Genomic DNA, 24,613 nt, shown 5'->3' with positions numbered 1-24,613 from the left:
AGGCCCGAAACGTCAGCCTTCCTGCTCCTCTGATGCTGCTTGGCCTGCTGTGTTCATCCAGCTCTACACCTTGTTATCTCTAATGCTCTTCAATGTTTACTTTCCTAAGCTCTTAATTTGCCCAATGCATAAAGACTTTCTGCAGAATTGAAACCCAAATGCTGCTCACTCAAAATCCAAACACTAAACACTAAACAAAAAACACACACACTAACACACACACACACACACACATATATATGTGTGTGTGTTTAGTGTTTGGATATATGTGTGATTTTTTTATATGTATATATATATAATATATATCACACACCTTACATCACACATGCAACAGAAATATGTAAAGACTGGGGTGTAGAATGTTAAGATCATTAGATCAGCATCTTCCTACATTTGTGACATCACTAGCAAAGGAGTTAGAAAACACAATGCTTCATTTGATATGACAATATTTAACCCCTCAAATCTTGTCCGTCAATTAATTCAATCATGATTAATCTGAATTTTAATACAACACATTAAATTTGGTTGAGTGAGCATAATACCGTGCCCAACAAAATCTATTCATCTATCACATTACTTCACCTAAAAAATTCAAGCACTATCTATCATTTACAATGCCTCATTTAAAAAAAAATGATTACGATGTCGTATTCTATTGCATTTGGATAATTTTATCATCACTAATGTATAATATCAGTTTATCAGATTACTTGTAAAGATGTTTCCAAGAATGCAGTAAGAATTCAGTTAAAACAAATGCGGATCAGGACAAAATTACTATAAATGAAATTTTGTTTGTTTGTGCGTTTTTTTTTGTTTAAGCAGCTTTTCCATTGTTTTAATTGTCTTATGTTCACTTTGTTCCACTGTAGTTTTAAGCAGTCTGTCTACACAAATCTCAGCCCTATGACTCCTACACCTGCAACTGCCAAAAGTGTAACCCCTGCCCATTTACATCCTCCCTCCTTGGTATCCAAGGGCCCAAACATACCTTCCAGGTGAAGCAACACTTTACCTGCACTTCACACAATCTAGTCTACTGCATTTGCTGCTCACAATCTGGTCTCCTATACATTTGGGGAAGCAAAGTGTAGACTGGGTGACTGCTTCACAGCACATCTATGTTCTACCCGTAAAAAAGACCCTGAGCTTCCAGTTGCCTGCTACTTTAACACACCACCCTGTTCTCCGGCCAACATCTCTGTCTCAGACTTGCTGCATGTTCCAGCAAAGCTCAGCGCAAGCTGGAAGAACAACACCTCATTTTCCGCTTGGGGACCCTGCAGCCTTCTGGACTCAATACTGAGTTCAATAATTTTAGAGCCTGAACTCTCCCATCCTCTAACCCGCTACCCCACACACCAGACTTTGTTATCACACAGTCTGCCATTACATACTACTTATTGTTAGCCGCTAACAGTCTCCAATACCAGCTATTCACCCTCCTAGCCAGAATCATTATCCACTCCTTTGTCCAACTGTTCTTCTCTCTCTTTGGGGTCTATCCCCACCTATCATTTACTCCTTACCCCTCCCCCCACCCTATCTTCTGCATATAAACTGACATTTTCCTAGCTACCATCAGTTCTGAGGAAGTGTCACCAAACTCAATACTCTGATTTTTCTTCACAGATGCTGCCAGACCCCCTGAGCTTTTCCAGTAATTTTTTTGTTTCATTAGGAAGATGCAACTTTGTTAGTGCACACTTCCACATTTTTCTGTTCTGTATTCAAGGTGGGCCCTTTAACAACAATGCACAGTACTCAGTGCCTGTGCAACCATCTCACCTTCTTCAGCAGCTCCTTTTTGGTCATGCCCAATGCAGTTGATGTCAGCAAGACAGCAGAACTGTTTGCCACTTTTGTTGATAACCCAGTGGTTGTTACAACTGTTGCCTGCATTTTTGGACTGTACATCCTTGCTGTGGTTTGGGCAAGAAGAAAAGATAAGCAAGATATGACCAAGGTGAGTGATGCAGGCAGTCAGTTCATAAATCTCCATTTTCAGTCTTTCTTTCTCTCTTTTGCCTCTCAGACATATCATCACATTGTGTATTTCTCTGCTTAACCTGAAGACAAATAAGTTATTCAGTTTTAAACATAACATTTATTTGGCATCCTGGAGCTGGAATGTTGGTGGGTGGCATTTGATTATGAGTGAGGGCGTGGATAGTGTTGCCTTGCAACCTACACTCAAATTAAACCCAAGGCAAGATAACCTTAAATGGGCACTTAATTCCCCTTAATGGCCTCATCCTGCTTTCGATGACTCTCCATTTGGGAACACAACAAGCAAGTCCGTACAGGGCTACTTAAAGCTCCAATTGGAGCATGCTCGGACTGGGGGGTGTTCTTCATTCAAATGCACTCAGTGCCTGATTGAAGGACTCAATATTGGGAAGAGGGAGCCCCTTTAGAGTTAGCACCCAGGTATTGCGGCTGACACCCTCCCCTGCAATCCTTACTCTGTAAATGCCTACCCACAATTGCTTGCTTGAGGCCCAGATCAGTCCATTATCCTGATCCTCAGGAGGGTGTCTTATCTGCAGTAGCCACTGCCTCCCAATAGCGCTGTCGAACAAACACAATTGCCAGCTCCTGGTTGGCCAGCAGTTCCTCAAGTGTGGAATCTCTGTCCCTAGAGCCCTGGATCACGCAGAAAGCCTAGGTTAGCACAAGACATGGCCAGCCTTCCTGAAGACAGGTGAACTGGAGGTTTCATCAGCTTTTCAGCTATCACTTCCGTTGCATCTAGCCCAGTAACAGATGAACCATACCAGGCTGTCAGAGAGCAATAGACCAGATGATTAAGGATGATACCGTGCTGACCCAGGATTGTGCATTGAGGCTGGTTCAGGGACTTAGGAGCATTTATCATTTTGGCAACCTGATATGTAATTTTTGATTATTTACGTATAATGCTTGTGAAATGTGATTTGATGATTTTTTGGAATGTGGTTGTCCTTTGTGATTGATAAATTAGCCAAATCAGAAAATAAACATTGAGGTACCAGAAATAAAATACAGGGACAAATACACTTAATATAAACAAATTAATTTTAAAATTCAAATGTCCATGCTTTGTATTTTTACATCTTAAAGCACTGGTACCCTTGTATCATTTGTCCTACTGTTTACTTTTCCAGAAGATACATGGTCTGTTGCAATGCAGTCTGTGTGCTCTAACAAACTTAAATTTACCATTTATCTCTTCACTTTCCCATGGTGTTGTCAATCACAAAGCCTAACTAGGCAGAGAAAACTTATAAATAAATATCATGAGGTGTAAAACACCTTAAGACTTGCGAAGAGCTAATATACTATTGTTGTCAAAATGATATGAATCTCAACCTGGTTTTCTTAAAATAAGTCTTTGCTCTATTGAACTGTATTTGAGGCTTGTCATTCTTTAAATCTGATTTTCTTCCTTTTCAACTTGAAAACAAAAGGCGAAAATAACACTACTTGCTGACAATGACCCATTCGCCCAGTATCGCTATCTGGTGACAGTTTTTACAGGACATCGCCGAGGAGCAAGTACAACATCTAAGGTGTGCAATCATTACAAGATCTGCATATTTTAGCACTGCTGTTTTTAATTTTGGATGCAGAATTGACAACTGATGAATTGCTTTATGCTTTACACATTAAAGCTGTACCTACAGATTTGAAATTATCAGTTATGCATTGCAAAACCTGAATAACTTGTTAGCTTCAGAGATAGTAGGAACTGCAGATGCTGGAGAATCTGAGATAACAAGGTGTAGAGCTGGATGAACACAGCAGGCCAAGCAGCATCATAGGGGCAGGATTTTTCGATGAAGGGTCTAGGCCCAAAACAACAGCCTTCCTGCTCCTATGATGCTGCTTGGCCTGCTGTGTTCATCCAGCTCTACACCTTGTTAACTTGTTAGCTTGCAAGTTTTAGTCTGATCACATGGGTGTTCTGCAGGGGCTGTTCTGAACTCTGGTCAAACCACTGATTTTATTTGTGCTGTGAGCATGAAATGCAACTTTCACTTAGAAAAAGAATTCAATAGAAATTCTATAGTGGGCTCTGCAGATGCAAAGAACTGCTAAAGTGCTTGTTAAATTAAACAAAATTAGAGTTACACTTTAGTTAATTGAAAGCCTGAGTAGTGCAAGATAGCCTCCTGGAAAGAATTTAACTCTGCTTTCTATGTGCATGTTGGGATTTCAATTATGATCTGAACATTTCATGTTGAGTTACACCCACAATCACATTGCAAAAATGCAAATGTTGAAGTATAACCAAAACTTATGACTCCCTCAAGATTAAGATGGAAACGTCTCTCTGAAGTTCTCGTGAGTAAACAATCAGCCAGTTCTTGGAAATAAACGGCCACAAAATTTAACTCCACGAAGCTTTTGATGACGATTGGCTCCAAAACAGGCATGAGTGCTTTTTTAAAGAATAGAATAGAAATTTATTGTCATATGTACATTCATATGAAAAATACAATGAAAAATTTTATAAGTCATCACACCACAATGCTTTCATTAATGACAGAAGTCATACATAATAAGAAAAGAAAGTAAAATTAAGGCAAAGTTCATCACAGTTTAGTTAACACTCCTGTGGTTGGGGAAAGCCGACTAAGGAATGATGGAAATCCCTGAAGACACAGCCGGGACAAGACCGCCATCCAAGGATGAGAATGCCATTCCAGGCCACTGGAATACTGAGCTGAAGCCTCTGTCAAAGAAGACCACCTTGACCACCTGACCTCATGACTCAGTGTGCACTGGTCACCATTTGGGATGGTCAGATGTGCAGGCATTAGGACTGTATGTTGGAAATACACTGAGTAGGTAGATTATGACATCACTCAGTGTGTATCACTGGGTAGAAATTTATAGGAGATTGCACAGCATGGGCTGTGGTGCAATTTGCTGAACTGCGAGGTGAGTTTCTTGCCATGCAGCAGCAAGTTGCCTAAAAAAAGTGGGATTATGGCTTGTTAAACATCTTATTAATGCCAAGACCTTTGTCATTGATAACTGGCCATTAGTCCACACCAAACAGCTTCACTTGTAAACAGTTGCTTGGCTCCAGTCCATCTGTACATTGCAGGAACCTACTACTTTTTAAAGCAGGTTCGCAAAAGGCATCCAATTATTTGCTTTCAAAACCTGCAGTCATCCTTGTAAATCCCTGATTTCAAATCAGTTCTAACTCGTTTCTATCCACAGTTTTAAAGAGCACAAAATAAAATGTCATGGTCTTTACCACAATTAAAGCTGCGACTGGGTGAGAGAATGGGGTTGCATGTGTGAGAGTGTCAGCAATGCTGGTGATGTGCTCTGAACAGTATGGTTTTGTGGCTTCTGGGCTGTAATGTTGCCGTAGAGGGGCAATGCTGGATTGCCAACAGTTGTCCAGGTGCACAGCAGCATTTGGTCTCTGTCAGCTTTCTTCAAGCCACCATATTGACCCAGAAAAGTCTTTTTGTGCACATAGGCAGCACTCCTACAATGAGAGACACTCTGCAATTAGAAATATCAAGGAACAGACCATCAGTTCCTGAGGCAATAGATAAAACGGTGGAGAGGGAAGCCCTCCAGTACTCACTGGAATGTGTCTTCTGATCCATGGAGCCTGTTTTGATTTCTCCACAATGTGGCCATCATGAGGGCACAGACCTGCAGCCGACTCACAAGGTTAATTGATGATTCTGCAGGAGTCATTCCTGCTGTTAAATGCATCTCCAGTTGTGTGTTTTTAAGAGAGGGGTTAGCTGGAATAGAATTTGGAAATGGCAAAGCCTTGTATCAATTCTACCTTTTACGCATGGTGTCAATGACCTGGGTGCAGTGATAAACAGTGAACTAGAATTATTGGAGATGGCATTGGATTCAGTGTGGAAGGAGCCACTAGAAATGAAACCAACGGCCACAGTGACCTTGACAACCATCAACTGGGTTATCTTCAATCTTCAAAACAGCTACCAGTGGAGTTTGAGGAGAGGGCACAGTTCGATGCACTAGCCTTCTTACTAGTTTGAAACCAGACGAACAACATTTTAAACCATAGTGCTTCTCTAGTATGACTGGGCTATGAATGAGACAAAGTATCAGACCAAGGTACATAGTCACCACATATAATATGCCACTTAATGGTTTTAGATGAAATGTGTGCATATGCATACACAGAGGCAAACACACACACAGACACACATACCATTTCCCATACCCCTAAACAAAATCTCTTTTTCTTGAATATCTCCAAAGACTTAGCTTCCACCAATTCTGTGGTAAAGAATTCCACAGAGTCACTACCCTCGAAGTGAAGAATTTCTTCCTCATCTCAGTCCAAAATGGCCTACTCTATGTCCTGAGATTTTGACCCCTGGTTCAAGACTACTTTTCAAACGCTGTTAAAATGTTTACATCAGATCCCATCTTATTCTTCTAAACTCTAGTGAATGCAATCAATCTCTTCTCATATGACAGTCTTGCCATCGTCAGTATCAGCTTAGTGAACCTTCGCGTACTCCCTTTATGGCAAGTATATCCTTTCTTAGGTAGGGCAATCAAAACTGCATGCAAAACTCACCATGACATCCCTACATCTGAACTCAAATCTTTTTCCAATGAGGCCAATATACTATTTGACTTCCTAATTGCTTGCTGTCCTGCCTGTCTACTTTCATTGACTGGTGTACAAGGACACCCAGATCCCTTTGTACATCTGTTTTTCACATCAAAATGTACAAGTTCGCATTTAGCCACTGTCCTGCATCTGCCATGTGTTTGCTCATTCGCTTGACTTTTCTAGATCATCTTGAAGCCTTTGCACGTCCTCCTCACAACTCACAATCCCCCCCTCCCAGTTTTGTATCATCACAACATATAAGACTGTAGAAAATCTTATCAATTTGTCCTTTGAGAGAAGAAAGACAATTTGTTCAATTGCAGTGTTATATAGGATGTGATTTTGCTTGAAACACTTGAATTTTTTGAAGTGAAACCAGTTATATTTTTAATTATTAATGTTTGAAATTTCTAAAGATCGAGGTTTGTTTTTGTTTATTACATTTTGCTATCTTTTGTCATCTTTTGCTATCCAGGTGACTATTACATTATATGGCTCAGAGGGAGAGAGTGACCCACATTTCCTTACTGACCTTGAGAAACCTAACTTTGAGAGAGGAGGGGTTGATGGATTTCTTCTAACAACACTCTTCCCACTTGGGGATCTCCAGCGCATTCGACTGTGGCACGACAATTCAGGGTCCAGTCCATCCTGGTAAGCACTTCTGGGCAAATTAGCAGAGAGGATTTTATTTTGCACACACAGGCATTGTAACAGACACTGTTCAGATATAACTCTCGCTGCACTCACTGGACTGAAAGCACTTTAAAAGTATACATTAATGTTGAACTTCCTGAGCAATAAATTTAAATTAAAAGTAAAGAAATCCACATTAACATCACCTTCAAATCCAGAGCATTGTCAACCTGGTTACGAAAGTGCATTTGGGCTGATAAGACTGGCTTTTTCCCAGCTGCTGTTGATAAAGTACAATAATGTTGCACAAAACGTTGTTTCTTTCTTTGACTTTCTGTTGAGTTGTGTTAAAATACTGAGTTGTTTAAACCAGAATGTGGCAAAGGTATTTATCTGTAAATAATGATGCAATAGGATTAAATAATGTTTAAATGTTTAGTCCAGGACATTTCTGAGCAGTTAAACTACTAACATTAGTTAACTCGAGAACAGTCCTTTCTTTTTAACCTGCATAAAGCCTTCAAAACTTAAGCAGATTGTGGGCTTTGAATTTTTCCAAATCCCCCTCAAATCGGTAGATAACCGTAATTAAACAAATTATTGGACAGAATCCAAAGACTGTCAGATCCATCTTGCCTTTAATGTGTAGCTTAGAGTAATAGAATCATAAAATCTCACAGCACTACATGAGGCCATTCAGCTCATTGTGACCTAGTTCTTTAGTTCCACATCCCACTCCTTTTTAACCGCAGCCCCTTTCAAGTCTGTTTCCGAGTGCCCTTTAAAAGTTGCCATGGATTTTGAATCCACCAACTTTAAGATACGTTCCAGATTTGCAATCCTCTGGGTGAAAAAAAAAACTCCTCGTTTGTCCAAATGTTTAATTTTGACAACTGTTTGGGACTAATGACCCTGAACAAAATTGCCAGAGGAAATTATTTCTCACTGCTTGCTTGATTAAAACCCTTCATAATTTTGAACATCTCTATTAGTTTTCGCCTTAACTATATCTGTCTTAGGAGAACAATCCCAACTTCTTAATCTCCTTATATCCATAGAATCCATAGCATTCCCACAGTATGTAAACAGGCCATTCTGCCCAACAAGTCCATGCCGACCCTCCAAACAGCATCCCACCCAGACCCATCCCCTTTGCCCTGTAACCCTGCATTTCCCATGGCTAATGCACCTAACCTATACATCCATGAACACTAAGGGCAAGCCACCTAATGTGCACATCTTTGGATGTATAAGTTGCTATTTTCTTAATGTATTTGGATTTCTCATGGTGTTTGGAATCCTTTGTTTAACACATTGAATGTCAAGACATGGCCTATTGTGATAGCATACCACACAATAATCCTCAATTTTAAAGTGACTGATAGGAATAAGCAACCCAATACTTGGACGTAAAAAGTAACACTAAAACAGCATGGCTGTTGCGCGTATCCCAAATTCAGACTAGACAAATACACCTCAGACTGATGGAACAAAGCACAGAAATTATTACAGTGATGGATAGAGCAACAATAGAACAGGGAGGGGTTTTTTTTTGCTTCAAAATTTTAAAATTTTAAGTGTCCAATCTAAAAGCCACTTAGACATATGTAAAACTGAATTTCGCTATTTGAATCACTTTCCAGGTATGTGAATCGTGTCACAGTGCTTGACTTAGAAACAGATGAGCGATGGTGTTTCCTGTGTAACTCCTGGTTGGCTATTGATGTTGGAGACTGTCTTTTGGACAAAGCTTTTCCAGTTGCAACTGAGATGGACCTGAAACGTTTTAGGTATCAGAAGCTCATATAGACATAAGATTATCCAAATTATTTTTGTTCAATTATTGTATAACTGTGATTCCCTGCTTTTGTGGTAATGCATTAATGGAGATATCAACCTTGGTTGTATTTGACATATTTCCTTCTGAGTCAGATAGTCATAAATTCAATTCCACTTGAGCAGAAAATCTGGGCTGGCACACCAGTACAGAATCATGCAAGGGTTCACTGTCAGAGTTGTGATCTTTAGGATGAGCTGTTAAACCAAGGCAAGTCTCTCCACACAAGGCACTATTCAAGAAAGAGCAGAGAAATAATCACATGTGCTGAAGTACTATGGACACTAAAGCAGAACAACTGATATTTATTTTATTGCTGTTTGGGAGACCTTGCTGTACTCAAATTAGCTGTTCCACACCCCTGCATTACAATGGAACTGCACTTCAAATGCTCTTTATTAGGTGTACTTTGGAAAAAGTATCATGAAACTATATATTCCTCCTTTATCTACTTAAAGGTATCGACAAAATTTTATTCTTGAGCTAGTCAATCATTGCACCAACCTAGGCTTGATCATCAACACCTGTTCCAACAGAGTGCTACACCAGTTACCTGTTGAGAATGAAATAACATAGGTACTCTTTACTAAATGGATAAATTAATCAATTCATTGCTTTCTGCACAAACGCTGGACTCTAGCAGTCCCTCACCCTTGACTCTGCCATCCAGGGTTGCCAGAACCTGCCAGCTAAGCAAAGACATGCAGCTCCTGGGTTTTAAAGACTGTCAGCCAAGGCTATCCCTTAGGGTAAGGTCAATTTTTTCACTTCTTGTTATAGAGTTGGTGTCACAGGGAGAGGTGGGTCAGGGAAGTAAAGCCAAGACAGTGTGGCAATTGGAAGTGCCATCCTAACCTGATTGGCAGATTACCCTGGCAGGATACTAGCCACCTTTGTTTACCTGCCTGGAAGGTAGGTAATCAGGGAGGTAGTGAGTTGAGGCTCTTGAGTGGGCATTTGTCGAGCCCTTTTGGGCCTTAATTGGTGGCAGGTCAGGATTGCCCCCAGTTGAGTTTTTCTCCCAGGACTTAATTGTCGAAGTGGCAGACAGGGGCAAGTATCTCGCCAGGACCAACTTATCCAATTAGTTTCTGCTTTCAGCACCTGCCTCATCACCTCAAGAGAAGGGGCTATTCTGCCCATCACGTATTTGTGGATAGTATAGAAATTTTAGCAAGTGGTTAAGATGAAGTTACTTTTGCAGATACTGTTGTTTTTGAATGCTGTCTGATATCTAGCTGTGAGCAAATAGCATTGATTTCTGGAACCACTCGTCATCTACTCTGGGCTCTGTAATTTCTTATCCTTTCCAATTTACTATTTCCTCACTAAGACTGAAGTGAAATTCATCTTCTTGTCACCCAACAGTAACCTGTTCTTCATGAAGACTGCTAAGGATTTTCGGGATGGACATATTTGGTACTCGGTTCTAAACCGCCCACCAAGGAGTCCCTTTACAAGAGTACAACGTGTGTCTTGCTGTTTCTCCTTGCTCCTCTGTACAATGTTAACAAGTATTATATTCTGGGGAGTGCCGAAGGATCCTGCCGAGCAAAAAATGGATCTGGGTAAAGTCAATCATTATTTGCAAAAATGTCTTGTCGTGACATTGGACATGATAACGAAATTGGTCATTTATAGCATGGTGTAAAAGTTACATCAGCAGTATGTTAAAAATGAAGACCCTATGGAATAGCCTGTATTAGAGCGAGGCGTTGCAGAGCTCAGTATTTTGTATAGTAAGATAAATACAACAGTTTACAGAAACCTTTTGGAGTCAGACAGCAGCCACTCATAGCTAAGGAAGTCATCATTAGGGTCATATACAACTAGAAGGGACAGTAAGAGCCTCAGATCATGTAGGACAGAACTTGGAGTTCTATCCCCCACAGCAGCTCAAACCATGAGGATAGATCAAATCAGTATACACTGTTATAAAAATGTTCATCTTGCAACAGTAATTAGTGTTGAGTATTTAATCAATTAGGCTGCATTTGGGAGTACTGTGCACAGTTCTCATGTACATAACATGATAATGACATAGAAGCATTTGAAAAAGTAGGAAGAAGATGGTACCAGCAGTATGAGATTACAGATGTAAGGAAATATTGATCAGGTAGAACCTTCATCTTTGGAAAAGAGATTATATTGCTGTTTAAAGTTATGAACAGGACAAATGTGAGCGAATATTTTCACTTTTTTTATTCGCTCATGGGATGGCAAGATTAGGCCAGTATTTATTTCCTATTCCTATATGCCCCTCATAAAGTGGGGCTGAGCTACTTTCATGAACTACTGCAGTCCACATGGCAATGGAAATTGTAGGACAATCCAAAGCTAGGGACCACCTAGAATGAGAAAAACAGTATTACTTGGAAATGAGCTTATGGTTGTACTGGAGTTCCATTTTGAAGTACACAATACGAGTAAGACCATGCTAAAACAAAATTGTGACTAAGAAATTAGATAGGGAAATAAGTAGAAATATTAGGTTTTACTTGCCATCAATCTTGTGTTAATGATCCACATCCTTTTCCTAGTCATTAGCTATTTCCTCAGAAAAGAGGTACTGATTTTTGTTTTAAAAGTGGTAAACCACTTCCTTGTATTACAATAAAAACCAGACAGCAAAGCTACAACAGCATAATGTACAAACGCTGTGATGACACAGTGGTGTTCCTTATTTATATCATATCAGCTTGCGAAAATACAACTCCCTGAAAATTATGGCACTTTATGACTAACCTAAAGAAATTTATATCTAAATACTTTGAATGTATTCTGAAATATCCATAATGGATATACATCCATGTTATGTGCTAAGAGCAGCCACCTTTGACTGATGTAATCAGTTTGCTGTCTAAGTTTTAAATTGCAGATAGACTGATGTTGAAACTCAGATAGACTGATGTTGAAACTGTAAAATTCATTCTAGTTGTGCTATGTTTTAACCTTTGTTTCTTTTTACTATTTTCCTTGGGTTTACACAATTTTCTTGCTACTATAAACATTTATTGATTAAGACACTTCTCATAGCCAGTTTTAAACACCATTTATAAAGGACATAGCGCATATTTTTATTCACACAAATTCTTACGGGTTCTTCCTTTGTCATTTGGTCCAATGCGTTTTGTTTTATTTCCCACACAGGCAAGATTGAATTTACCTGGCAGCAAGTGGTGATTGGTTTCGAGAGCTCACTGCTTATGTTCCCCATCAATCTTCTCATCGTGCAGATTTTCAGAAACATCCGACCAAGATCTAAGGGGAGACATACGGAAAGGAAACAGGGCAAACATGGCCGCATATCGCCTTCTTTACCAGCCTCTTCTCAAAGTCTACAAACTTGCTCACTCACACCTGAAGCTGTTATAAAGGTTGTCAAAAAAGATCAAAATATTTATATTTCACTTTTCTATATTAAGAAAATTGATGTCTTGTTAACATTCAACAGCTACAACTTATAATGCTATTTGTAGTTACATCACATCTGAGCATTGAAAACAACTCTTGACAATTTCACAGACAGTTGTAAGGGAAATACTGAGCACCAGAACAAGAAGTTAGAAACGGTCTAGGGGCTTGACCAAACAGATTTTGAGACAACTTTTAAAGGAGATAAAGAGTCTGAGGGATTTGAAGAGAGTATTACTGAGAACAACATTCCAGCAATCAACACCTTTGGCACCAATGATAAGACGAAGGGAATGGGAACCACTAAATATCCAAATCAAAGGACTGGAGTCATAATTTACAACTTTAAATGAGATCTTAAAGTGTAAATTGTCCTTCAAACAATTTCTTCTGACGTTTATTTTTGAATAAAATTGAGGTTTACTATTTTAAAAACAATAAGATCAGGTGTTCAGAGGCTGGAATTGAAACCCATTGGCTATTTAAATAAATTTACTAAAATAACACTAGAGATGGCAGAATGGTTATGGTGAAATGGAAACAGTATGTTATATTTGTCCTTGAGGTAAAAGCACTAACATGAGTAAATTATTTTGTATGTTTAGGATATCCAGAGAATTGCAAACTCACTAACTAAAACTTTGAAGAACCCATTACCAACACTGGATAAGGATTTGAGGCAAACAACTGATATCAACAAACTTTTGGCATTAGTTGAAAGTATTATCCGGGAACAAAATAAAATCAACAGTGAGTTTTACAATGAGAGTCGTAAGAAAGAGGACACTGTCATTCTCAGCCTTGGATCAGTTGACTTACAAGGTGAGTTTGAAGGTGTCTGGTAACAGTGGACAGAATTCAATGAAGCAAGCAGGAGTCTCGCCTTCTGGCTGGAGACCCGGAGGAAGCCACATGTTCCCTTTTTTTGAGAATGTTAACTGGAAGTGGCAAAACTTCCCTGGGACCAGGGACCCCAGGAGCAAATATCCCACCTACCGAGAGCTGCCCATCAACAAGAAACTGGCAACTCTTCATTGCCTGGCAGCACCTCAGGCGATCTAGTGGCTGCTGTTGGTACTACACTAACTCAAAGTCAAGAATCACCACAGAGCCAGACAATAACAGAGTGGTGGGATAAGGAGTCAGCTGCAATGGTAGGGGAGTTGGCTTTTGGCCAATTCCCCCCTGACTGAAGTTGGGTCCTTTGATCTGGCACTGAGTGTCTTTGAATGAGTTACACAGCCTAGAAGCCTGAAACTTCCCAAATGACAAGTCTCCACACACCAGCAACGGCAGGATGAGGCACAAAAGTGGGCATGCATTGATTCCAGATTCACACCAATGGTGTTAACTGCCGTCTGAAATGGCCGAGTAAGCCATTCAGTTCTAGGGCAGTTAGAATGGGCAACAAATGGAGGCCTTCCAGCAAGGCCCACATTCCAACAAAGAATGCAAGTTAATGAAAAGTTGTATTATTTCTAATTGATTGCAGTCCAGGGATGTCTCAACAAAGCATCACTGACAGCAACTTCTGCACTTCTTCTAACTACAGATGTGCAGCTTCTGGATTTGCTGTGAATTTGACTGAAGCACTGAGTGTAATGAGCATTGAGAATTCATCCATTATTGCTCCATTGTAAAATCCAGGCTAGATCCTGGAGTGACTTACACTTCTGACTGAGGCAAAGTGCTGCTATTGTGTCAAGATAACCTCTTCCTAAAATTGTTCTTAACTTGTGGGCAGTGTTCTAACTAGGCATGACTTTAAATTGTGGTAGGGATGATAAAAATGATATTTTTATGGGAAATCTGAACCTAACTGCTGGACAAAACACACTTAATACTCTTTGCATCTAAGTATTTATTCATATTATTGCTAACATACCCATAGTTTGTTTTTAATCTTGCCCAATTTCAGCAAGATCTCCTCATTAAGGGACACAACAGCATTATCATAGTTCAAACATTACAGCAATGTAACGATATTGATTTAATTTCATTCTTAGAACCTGGTCACAGTGCACAGTGTAACTTAAAACAACTGTCTGTCATTTTCTAGTGAGCAATCAATGGTAAAATATGTTACATTCAACCAGTAGTTACTAATTCTCCCTTATTATTTTCAGAACACACCACAAGCTCTGATTCTGAAAAGGGTGTGATGGATAAACAAAGGCGAAGTGATTATAATCGTTATCTATACCTGCAGCTCCAGCATGTGGAGAATGAATTGGATTTTCTGGGTTCAAGCAAATTCCACAATCCACAGAGTTATACTCGAGCTGTCCGACAAGTTCATCACATGAAGGACCTTCTGGAGAATGCTATCCTGTGTTCCAATTCAGTTTCAGAAAGGTGGGAATTATTTTCTGGGGTAATAAAAGAGAGCGGGTAACTCCTTAATAATGTATCAGCACTTCTGCGAAACATAACCCCAGGCGAGGCTTGAACTCCTATCCATGCAGGCAAGATTATTCCTTAGAAATTTTTTAAAAGTTAACGACGTGACTGTGACAGACAGAAGGACAGGGTACAGAATATTGAGGAAAGACAGTAAGGTAGGAAAACGTGGAAGGTTGACTTTGATAAATAATTATGCTGTTAGCACAATGGAAAGGGATTAGCTAAACTCAAGAAACCAGCATGTAGAAGTGGTTTTGATTGAGATGACAAACAATAAAGTCAAGAAGTCACTTGTGACGGTGGCATGTGGGTTCCCAACAGGTAGGATACTGTAGAATGAAGTGTAAAGGAAGAGATAATAGGAGCTTCTCTGAAACGTACGGTGATAATGATGGGGTGTTTTAATCAACGTATAGAATGGAATAATTAGATGGGCAAGAGTAGCCTAGAAGAGGAGTTCATAGAATGCTTTCAGAATATTTTCTTTGAACAACATATCCTGCAACTGATCAGACAGCATGCTATTCTCAACCTAATAATGTGGATAAATGTGAGCTTATCCACTTTAGTGGCAAAAACAGCAAGGCAGATTATTATCTGAATGGATATAAAATGAGAGAGGGAAATGTGCAATGAGACCTGAGTATCTTTGTACTCTAGTTACTGAAGGTAAGCATGCAGGTGCAGTAGGTGGTAAAGAAAGCAAATTGTATGTTGGCCTTAATAGAGAGAGGGTTTGAGTACAGGAGCAATTGCACAAAGGCTCGGTGAGGCCACACCTGGAATATTGTGTGCAGTTTTTGTCTCCTTATCTGAGAATGAATGTAGGTGCTAGTGAGGGATTGCAGGATTTACCAGACTGATTCACAGGATGGTGGGACTGACATATGAGGAGAGATTGAACTGGTTAGGATTATATTCACTGGAGTTTAGAATAAAAAGGGAATCTCATAGAAACGTATTAAATTCTAACAGGACTGGGCAGTATAGATGCAGGAAGAATGTTCCCATTGGCAGGAAAGTCCAGAATCACGAGTCACGGTCTAAGGATACGGGGTAAACCATTTAGAACTGCGATCAAGAGAAATTGCTTCACCATGAGAGTGACCAACCTGTGGAATTCACTACTGCAGAAAGCAGTCAGTGCCAAAACATTGTAGGTGTTCAAGAAGGAGTTGGATATAGCACTCATGGCTAAAGGGATCAAAGGATATAGGGGGAAAGTAGAAATGAGCTAATAAATTGGATGATCAGCCATAATCATAATGAATGGTGGAGTAGGCTTAAAGGGCCAAATGGCCTCCTCCAGCTCCAGTTTTTTCTGTTTCTATGGAAGCTAATTTTATGTTCTCATTTATTATGAAAGGACATTAATCCAAAAGTAGGGAGCATTCAGTTATACAGGGCACTGGTAAGATCTGGAATACTGTGTACAGTGTTGGTCTCTTTATTTAGGAAGGATATAAATGTGTTGGAGACAGTTCAGATAAGGTTTACTAGAATAATGCCTGGAATGGGCAGGTTGTCTCATGAGGATGGGGTGGATCAGCTTGGTTTGTGTCTGCTGGACTGTGAAGAGTAAGAGGAGGCTTGATTGAAATGTTTTCTCAAATTTGTTCATGAATTGTTGGTGTCACTGATTAGACCAGCATTTGTTGTCCATCCCCTGTTGTGCAGAGGGCTGTTAAGATTCAATTGAATTGCTCTGCATGTGAGTCAAATGTATCCAGATCAGGTAAAGATGGCGGGTTTCCTTCTGAAAGAGAATGAGTTAACTAGGAGAACCTCAGTGAATGAACTGGCCCATGCTGCTCCCACGTACATTTCAGCAGCTAATTCCAGAGCAACACCAATCAAACCTGTCCTGCTCAACAATCTTTAAGAAAGGAAAGGTAAAATATAAATACATTTTTTAAAGAGTTCTAATGTACTTTTTTCTTTAATATTTTCAGAGTAGAAATTGATGCTGGGAAAGCCCCTGCAACTAGTATTTGCTTTTATCTGTAACCTCTCATTCCTTTCTCTGCAGGTTCTCTCCTACCCCTAGTCTTTCTGAGGACAACAAAAAGGGACATTGTTCTAAAGGGTTACCCTGGTGGTTTGTCTTCGTTGGTTGGGCTTTGGTTGCAGTGACCAGTGGTGTATCAGCCTTCTTTACCATGCTGTATGGATTACACTATGGCAAAGACAGTTCAATCAAATGGCTCATCTCCATGGCCATCTCTTTCTTTGAAAGTGTTCTGATTACACAACCTTTGAAGGTAACAGACATAAGTTGTGCACTTGAATCTAGTTACATTATCAAATGTGATGATAATGAAGAGTTATTCTCTACATAAGTGAGTTATCATTATTATAGTAAATTATTAGACATAATTTTGGGATAAAAGATTTTTGGGGATATGCAGGAATTTAGAATTGAGGTTAAAATCAGGTCAGTCATGATCTTATTGAATAGCTGAGCAGGCTTGAAAGCCTACCCTTGTTTGTACTATTCATATAATTTACAGATATTTTTGTTTTTCCCCTGTTGCATTAATGATTATGAAGGATCATAGAATCCCTACAATATGGAAGCAGGCCATTTGGTTCATTAAGTCTACACCAACCTTCCAAAGAGCACTCCACCCTATTCCTACATTTCCCATGGCCAACCCACCTAACCTGCAATATTTGGACTGTGGGAGGAAACCAGAGCACCCAGAGGAAGCCCACATAGTCATGGGAAGAATGTGTAAACTCCACACAGTGAGTCACCTGAGGGCAGAATTGAACCTGGGACCTTAGCATGTGAGGCAGCAGTGCTAACCACTGAGCCACTGTGCCACATCTTTAATCTCCAGGATTTCTCCGTACTTCCAAAATAACCCCCAATCCATGGATAGTGTCCAAAAACATGCATGTTTATGATTCTAAGTGCATTGATGAAAATAAGGATGGAGGGTTTGGAAATGGAGGCATATAGAGATGGGAAAATAGTCATAATTTAGCAACTTAATGTCCTGAATGGCAGTGGGGTGGTAAGTTCAGCCATGGGCCTACTTACTCCTAACTCAATCCTGGCAGAGAGGGGAGAAAGCAGCTGAGTTCACAGATAGAGCTAAGAGTCACATTTAAAAATAGGTAGCACCTATTTAAGACAGAGATGAGGGAACATATTTTCTCTCAGAGGGTTAAGAATCTTTTGAATTCCCTTTTTCAAAAGGCAGTGAATGCAGAATCTTTAAATATCTTCAAGGCAGAGCTAGATAGAATCTTGGTTACCAAGGGGTGAAAGATTATCATGGATATGCAGTAATGTAAGAGTTGAGGTTAAAATTGGATCAACTACCATCTTGTTGAATAACGGAACAGGCTTGAAGGGCCGATTGACCTACTTGTGTTCCTTGTTCATATGCTGCCACCCGTCTAATTAAATGCCCTTTGCATATCCAAATCACAAGGGAGTGCGGAAAAGTTTGCTCTGTGACCCTTTAGTTCTGGGCACTTCAGTGAAGGGAAACAGCTGCCCAGCATCTACCTTATCAACCTCCTCAAAGATTTTAATACAATTCAGTAAGGTCACCTCACATTCTCCTAAACTCCAAAGAGTATCAGCCCATTGTGTTCTAGCTTTTCTCAGCCCGTACTAATGATCAATCCACTGAAACTTAATTGCACCAAGACAAGCAGCTCCTTCTGTAGATGGAGATCAGTACTGTACCCAATATTCCAGGTATGGCGTCACCAAAGTCCAATATGATTGTAACAAGATTTCTTCACTGATACTTGTAATCCCTTTCAAAAAGATCAAAATAGAATTTGTCTTCCTGCACATTAGTTTTCTTTGATTCATGTATGAGGAGCATCAAAACTCTCACTGCCTACTAGAATTTTAAAAGTCTTCTACCATTTCGAAACATCCTGTTTCCCCATTTTCTTACTAACATGATAAATTTATAATTTCCGTATTATAATCTCTCTTCCATTTTTCTGCCCAGTCACTTAACCTGCTTGCAGCCCATTGGAAGCCTCATTTTAGCTTACTTTCCCAACTAGTTGTGCATCACCAGCAAATATGGAAACAATACGTTCCATCCCCTGATTTAAGTCATTGATTTGAATTTTGAGAAGAAGCGGACCCCAAACATTGATTGCTGTGCTCTGCTAATTTATCCTTTCCGATCCAAACCAATCTTCAAACCATTCTAATATATTACCACCAGCTTCATGATCCCACATATTGTCTAATTAAACTTTACTAAGTTCATCAAAATTTCTTGAAACCCATGTTTCACTTTGCCAATCAAAACAAGTAACTGCAAAAGTAACAACAAAGTAACAGCAATTATAAAAGATTTAGCAACTGAGGAAGTGTTCTATTTGTGCCAATGCTTCAGCTCATAGAGCTGAATAAGCATGGGTTCAATTTCAATGGATTCGAAACAGTTTGAAACAAACTAATTCAACATCCAAAATAACCTTACATAACCCCATGTTAAATAATGAAATGTCTGGATAAATGTATGAAAGAAGCCTATTGTATTTTTGAAATATACCACTGTACATTCTTTTACAAAAAAAACTACAGGAAGTCAAGCAAATTGGTAAAACGTGTACATTTTTAGACTTAGACAAGATTTACCACTATAAGAAAAATGGACGGCAACTGAGTGTAATTTAAAATATGAGTACATTGCGATAATTAATCAAACCAAAAGGTTTAATTTGTAGCTGTAAAATGCAGCCGACAGAAATAAATTTGATTCATATGTACTTATGAAAAATATCTACAATGTTTCTGTTGCTTCAGGTGTTGGGTTTTGCTGCTTTCTTTGCACTGGTTTTGAAGAAAGTAGAGCAGGAAGATGATGCCGAAGGTCCAATTGACAGCACATTATCTACTTCAGGTGATTTCTCTAAACTAAATGTATTGCGCATGCTAAAAAGCTCATCTAACGAGGTAACGCTTCCGCATGTGGACCATAAAAAAAGGGCCTCTGTGTATGAAGGGAAGCAACATTTATTTTATGGCAAAGATTTTTGTACCTTATAGGAGAATCTGAGCTATAGGTCAGGTGAAACATTATCAACAATAAGTAAATGATTATTTTTCTTCCTGAGTTCAACCGTATAGAATGCTTGACAACCAATTTTGTGATATAACTTACAGTTATACAAATCTAACTTATAGTCTTTTAAGTTTCTCAAAATGGAGGCTTAACTGTCTCAGCTACAATAAATGCCATACAATTTTTAATTTTTTATTCTGGAATTCCAGTGCTTTGAAATTATATTTATAGAGTCTCAATCACATTTATGACTAAGGTGGTATTTTATATCATTTCGTAAAGTCAGTAAAAGGAAAAAAAAAGTATCCTCTATTTATATTGGTTCAATTTGTGGTTCTTAGATGAACTGTTTCACAGAAGCAGAGAATATTTAGGGGAAGAAGGAATAAAATGCCCTTTCTCATGTTAAATGTAGTCAAGTGGATATGCTATGGTGAAGTCTGCCAACTTCAATGTTGTAGCAAATAGGGCAGTGTGGTGCTGGGAACACATCCAAACAGAGAAAATATGAACAAGAGTAGGCCATTCACCCCTTCATGCCTGCTCTGCTGTTCAACATCATCATTGCTTATCATCCAAGTCAGTACCCTATTCCCGCTTTCTCTCCATATCCTTTGATCCTTTTAGCCCTAAGAACTATATCCGACATTTTCTTGATAACATTTAATGTTTTGGCCTCAACTACTTCCTGTGGTAGACAATTTCACAGGCTGAACAAGTTGTGTCGAACAAATTTCTCCTCATCTCAGTCCTAAGTGGCCTAACCTGAACCCTTAAACTATGATCCCTGGTTCTGGACATTTGAAAAAGAATATGCGTTTCAGAAAGCTGATAGAAATGTCTTCAAGTTCACATTCCTATTTTCATAACATATGGTTTTCTGTAGGAGACTCCAATGCACTGCTGGCAACTCGCAGAGACAGCAGCAGCAATATCTACCAGCCACCACCTCAGATTGAGGTCGAACACATGAAGAAAAATTCCATAAAAGAGCAGAAGGTATTTGGCTTGATCAGGGAAATACTTGGTAAGCAAATAGTGCTATTTGTTCTATCTTTTCAACTTCCTTTCAGGTGTCCTTTCAAAACAGTAACAAAGAAGGGACAAGTTGGCTAGTCTGATGTCATTATACCTTCTGTTAACGAAGACCAGAGTGGCACTAGTTACAAGATGTGTAAAATTCAGTGACTTTCTTGACTCTTGACCTCATTGAGTCATAGGATGATAGAAGATAAAATCCACTAGAAGGAGATTTGTAGAAAAGAATGAGTGAGAATGTAAATAAACAGAATTGGGGAAAAAGCTATTTTCACAAGATACCAAGGCAGCTGTCAAAGCAAATCATACAACCCCACCATAAATGGAGCCATAGTGATCTACAGCACAGAAAAAGGCCCTTCAGCCCATCGAGTCTGCTCCATAAGCTAAAACGTTACCCATTTTTGAAAGTTGACAACAGTTCCTTCAGGGTGTTCTCAAGTGAAGATCTCAGTAAATGTTCAGTCTGATTCTACAATTAATGGTGATGACATGGTTTTGTCGTGAGATGCAAACATTTTGAATGAACTTTTAACATTCTATGAATCAGCCAGCATATTGTTCAGTTTCCTTGAGCTAATAATAGAAATTTTATGATCAAGAAATGACTATCATGTGCAAAATCCTTGTGCACTTGGATAGACCACAACAATCTACTCATCTTCTCAGGAGAACACTGCAGTTTCTCCTGGCTCCATGTTAGTGTTAGCAAGAGAACTGCTGGAAACATTTGTTGAGTGCAGGCCGATGCTGATTAATTTGTGGGTAAGGAATCTTTCAAATGATCTCAATTATACATGCTTTTGAGAAATAAAAACACCCACTTATCAGACATATTCAGAGCTTTTAAATCTGGTCAAATAATTAATCTTATAGAAACACATTTCTATTTGATGGCCACATCAAAGACTTAGTCCTTTTATAGCCCCATTAGAATGTTAACAAAACACTTGCTAAAAGCCACAACTGAGTTTGGTGATTTGTAGTTTTTGAACCACGCCAAGCATTCATTATGACATTATAACTGCCACTGGGAAATTTCAACAAAGAGTTCTCTTGAAAAATGTGGAACAGATGATCATATTTTTTATCAATTCTGCACCAGGTGGTCTGTCCATTAAAATCAATGGCACTTTGTTTTAAATGTCAATGACAGGTTAAGCCTGTTGTTTTTATCGCAAAATTAAAGAACAAGGGATTTTAAAAAACTTCAATATTTACATATTGAAATGTAAGTTTTATATTCTGAAATAAGATCATTTTCTGTTTAATATTTCCTGCCATAACGGGTTGCTTTATTATATATTATCAAGATGGTGAATATATAACGCAAAATGCAGAATATATCGAATAACAGACATTTGTTAGAATGCAACACAGTGAATAATATATAAATGGCCACATTTTCACATTGTAATTCTATAATCCTGATTAGATTAATTGTTGTTCTAACAAATTTGAATTATTGTGATATTTGACAACAGCAATAGTTTAATATCTTATTTTTTACCACCTTGATATCAGATATTATTTTTTCCAGCCTATTTGGGATTTCTGTGGATGTTGCTGTTGGTTGCTTATGGTCAGCGAGATCCAAATTCCTATTATCTAAATAAAGCTATTGAAACCAGCTTCACCAGTGGTTTTGATGACATCTTGAGTTACAATGATTTCTTCCAGTGGGCAAACAGTACGCTCATTACAAATTTATTTGGCTTCTACCCAGGTGAGGCAAAGAGTAGAGTTTCTAAAATATGAGGTTATACATCTATTCTTTTCTACTTAGAGTGAACAGAAGGATAGAGTTATTAAAGCTGCCAGTGCCTGAATTAAACCATGTAGTATCACATGGCCAAATACCTTTAATAACAATAACGGAGAAATCAGTAGCTGAATATCAACTTGTGAGATCTTACTTTTAATAATTTTCTTCCATGATGATGAAGAATTCCTGTGTTGGAATAGGAGCATTTTTAATTTTATTTCCTGACCAAATATGCCATCATCAAGCAATTCCAGCTCAGGTATAGACAAGACCACCACTTACTATACAATTTAAGGAATTGACCAATGTCAATAAATGTGGAGCTGGAAAAGCACAGCCCATCACACAGTATCCAAGGAGCAGGGAAGTCAACGTATCGGGCCATGCTGTGCTTTTCCAGCAGCACATTTATTGACTCTAGCTTTCAGCATCTGCTGTCCTTATGTCTCCAGATTGACCAATATATTTTATTCTTCTGCTAAATTACTGCCTAAATAGGTATGTGAGTGAGACTAAGGCCATCAGGCCCTATGCAGGGATTCTGTCCCCAGTGATAAAAGTTGTGATTTTTGGAATAGTTACACTGTTGATGAATCACACATTATGATTCAAATTGACCTTTCTCCATTACTAATTAGAAAATGTTGTTTTGATTGAGGTATTTACAGTATAAACCATCCTCTGCCCTGGTCCTTCCCTGAAAGTTGTGTCATCAAGTTTTTGCGCTCCTGTGTTTAGTTTGTCAGGAATCTGATTTTATGCTTTCACCATTTGAATTGAATCCCTGCAGTGTGGAAACAGGTCCTTCAGCCCAACAAGTCCACACCAACTCTCAGAGCATCCTACCCAGACCCATCCCTGAACACTAGGGGCAATTTAGCATGGCCAATCCACCTAACCTGCACATCTTTTGACTGTGGAGGAAACCAGAGCACCTGGAGGAAACCCATGCAGACATGGGGAGAATGTGCAAACTCCACACAGACAGTCACCCAAGGGTGGAATTGAACCCAGGTCCCTGGCGCTGCAAGGCTGCAGTGTTAACCACTGAGCCACCATGCCACATTGATGTCTGAAGCATTTTTAACTATTAGTGAATGAAGTAATTGTTAACTGGAACATCAGTTAATTAGTACACCAGCTAATAATTTCCATTACGACCTAATAAGGGCACTGGCATTAGCACTGGCAATGCTATTTCCAACATGCTCCTGTTTATAATAAAAATGCTAAGAAGGGAAGAATGTAATTGAAGAACACTGCGTGGTTTACGAGTTTATGGTTTTGTGCAATTTGGTAACCTGGATTTAAAAAAGACAAACAGTTTCTTCTCTGTTTATCATCTAATCACTAAAATCGAAAGCACATAGTGTCCATTTTGTTGCCTAATAAATGTAATGAACAGATCAATTCAATGTTTGTTTTATTTTTACACTGACTTTCTATTTCAAGCAGCGTTGTGTACATTTTATGTTGTATAATGATGATTGGAAAATTAAATCACAATCATTCCTTCAGAATATAAATATAAATTGCAACACAACCTTCAGGGAATTGTGTTTGTGTGTTTGATGCTAAGCCATTGGGCACAAAAAGTCACAATCCTAACTATTGAAGGGAGATAAAACTAGATTTACCCATTTTGCTTGGAGAGAAGTGGACCTTCTTTCAGCTGCACAGTTGAGCAATAATAATAGCAAAGGATTTTGAGATATTCATTTTGTGGTGGTTTAAATGGATGGAATTTCTAAACAATTGTGGGTGGGGATTAGTTAACGCAGAATCACAAGACCATAAGACATAGGAGCAGAAACTAGGTCATTCGGCCCACCGATACTGCTCCACCATTC

The 24,613-nt window shown here is 39.0% G+C and overlaps 1 protein-coding gene across 1 annotated transcript in view; it reads left to right on the top strand.

Annotated features, from left to right (window-relative positions):
* The window catches only part of pkd1l2a (polycystic kidney disease 1 like 2a), a 102,055-nt gene that overhangs the window by 58,323 nt on the left and 19,119 nt on the right, over positions 1 to 24,613 (top strand). The window contains exons 18-29 of the mRNA XM_048605964.1: positions 1,739 to 1,969; positions 3,453 to 3,554; positions 7,095 to 7,273; positions 8,899 to 9,045; positions 10,461 to 10,660; positions 12,243 to 12,469; positions 13,112 to 13,328; positions 14,633 to 14,861; positions 16,939 to 17,170; positions 19,702 to 19,798; positions 20,847 to 20,987; positions 22,539 to 22,724. Of these exons, the coding sequence (XP_048461921.1) occupies positions 1,739 to 1,969; positions 3,453 to 3,554; positions 7,095 to 7,273; positions 8,899 to 9,045; positions 10,461 to 10,660; positions 12,243 to 12,469; positions 13,112 to 13,328; positions 14,633 to 14,861; positions 16,939 to 17,170; positions 19,702 to 19,798; positions 20,847 to 20,987; positions 22,539 to 22,724 (2,188 nt within the window). The remainder of the gene's footprint in view (positions 1 to 1,738; positions 1,970 to 3,452; positions 3,555 to 7,094; positions 7,274 to 8,898; positions 9,046 to 10,460; positions 10,661 to 12,242; positions 12,470 to 13,111; positions 13,329 to 14,632; positions 14,862 to 16,938; positions 17,171 to 19,701; positions 19,799 to 20,846; positions 20,988 to 22,538; positions 22,725 to 24,613) is intronic.

Source organism: Rhincodon typus, chromosome 15, assembly GCF_021869965.1.
Source record: "Rhincodon typus isolate 14 chromosome 15, sRhiTyp1.1, whole genome shotgun sequence".
NCBI lineage: Eukaryota > Metazoa > Chordata > Chondrichthyes > Orectolobiformes > Rhincodontidae > Rhincodon > Rhincodon typus.
This window is presented reverse-complemented; position numbering and strand designations above follow the sequence as displayed.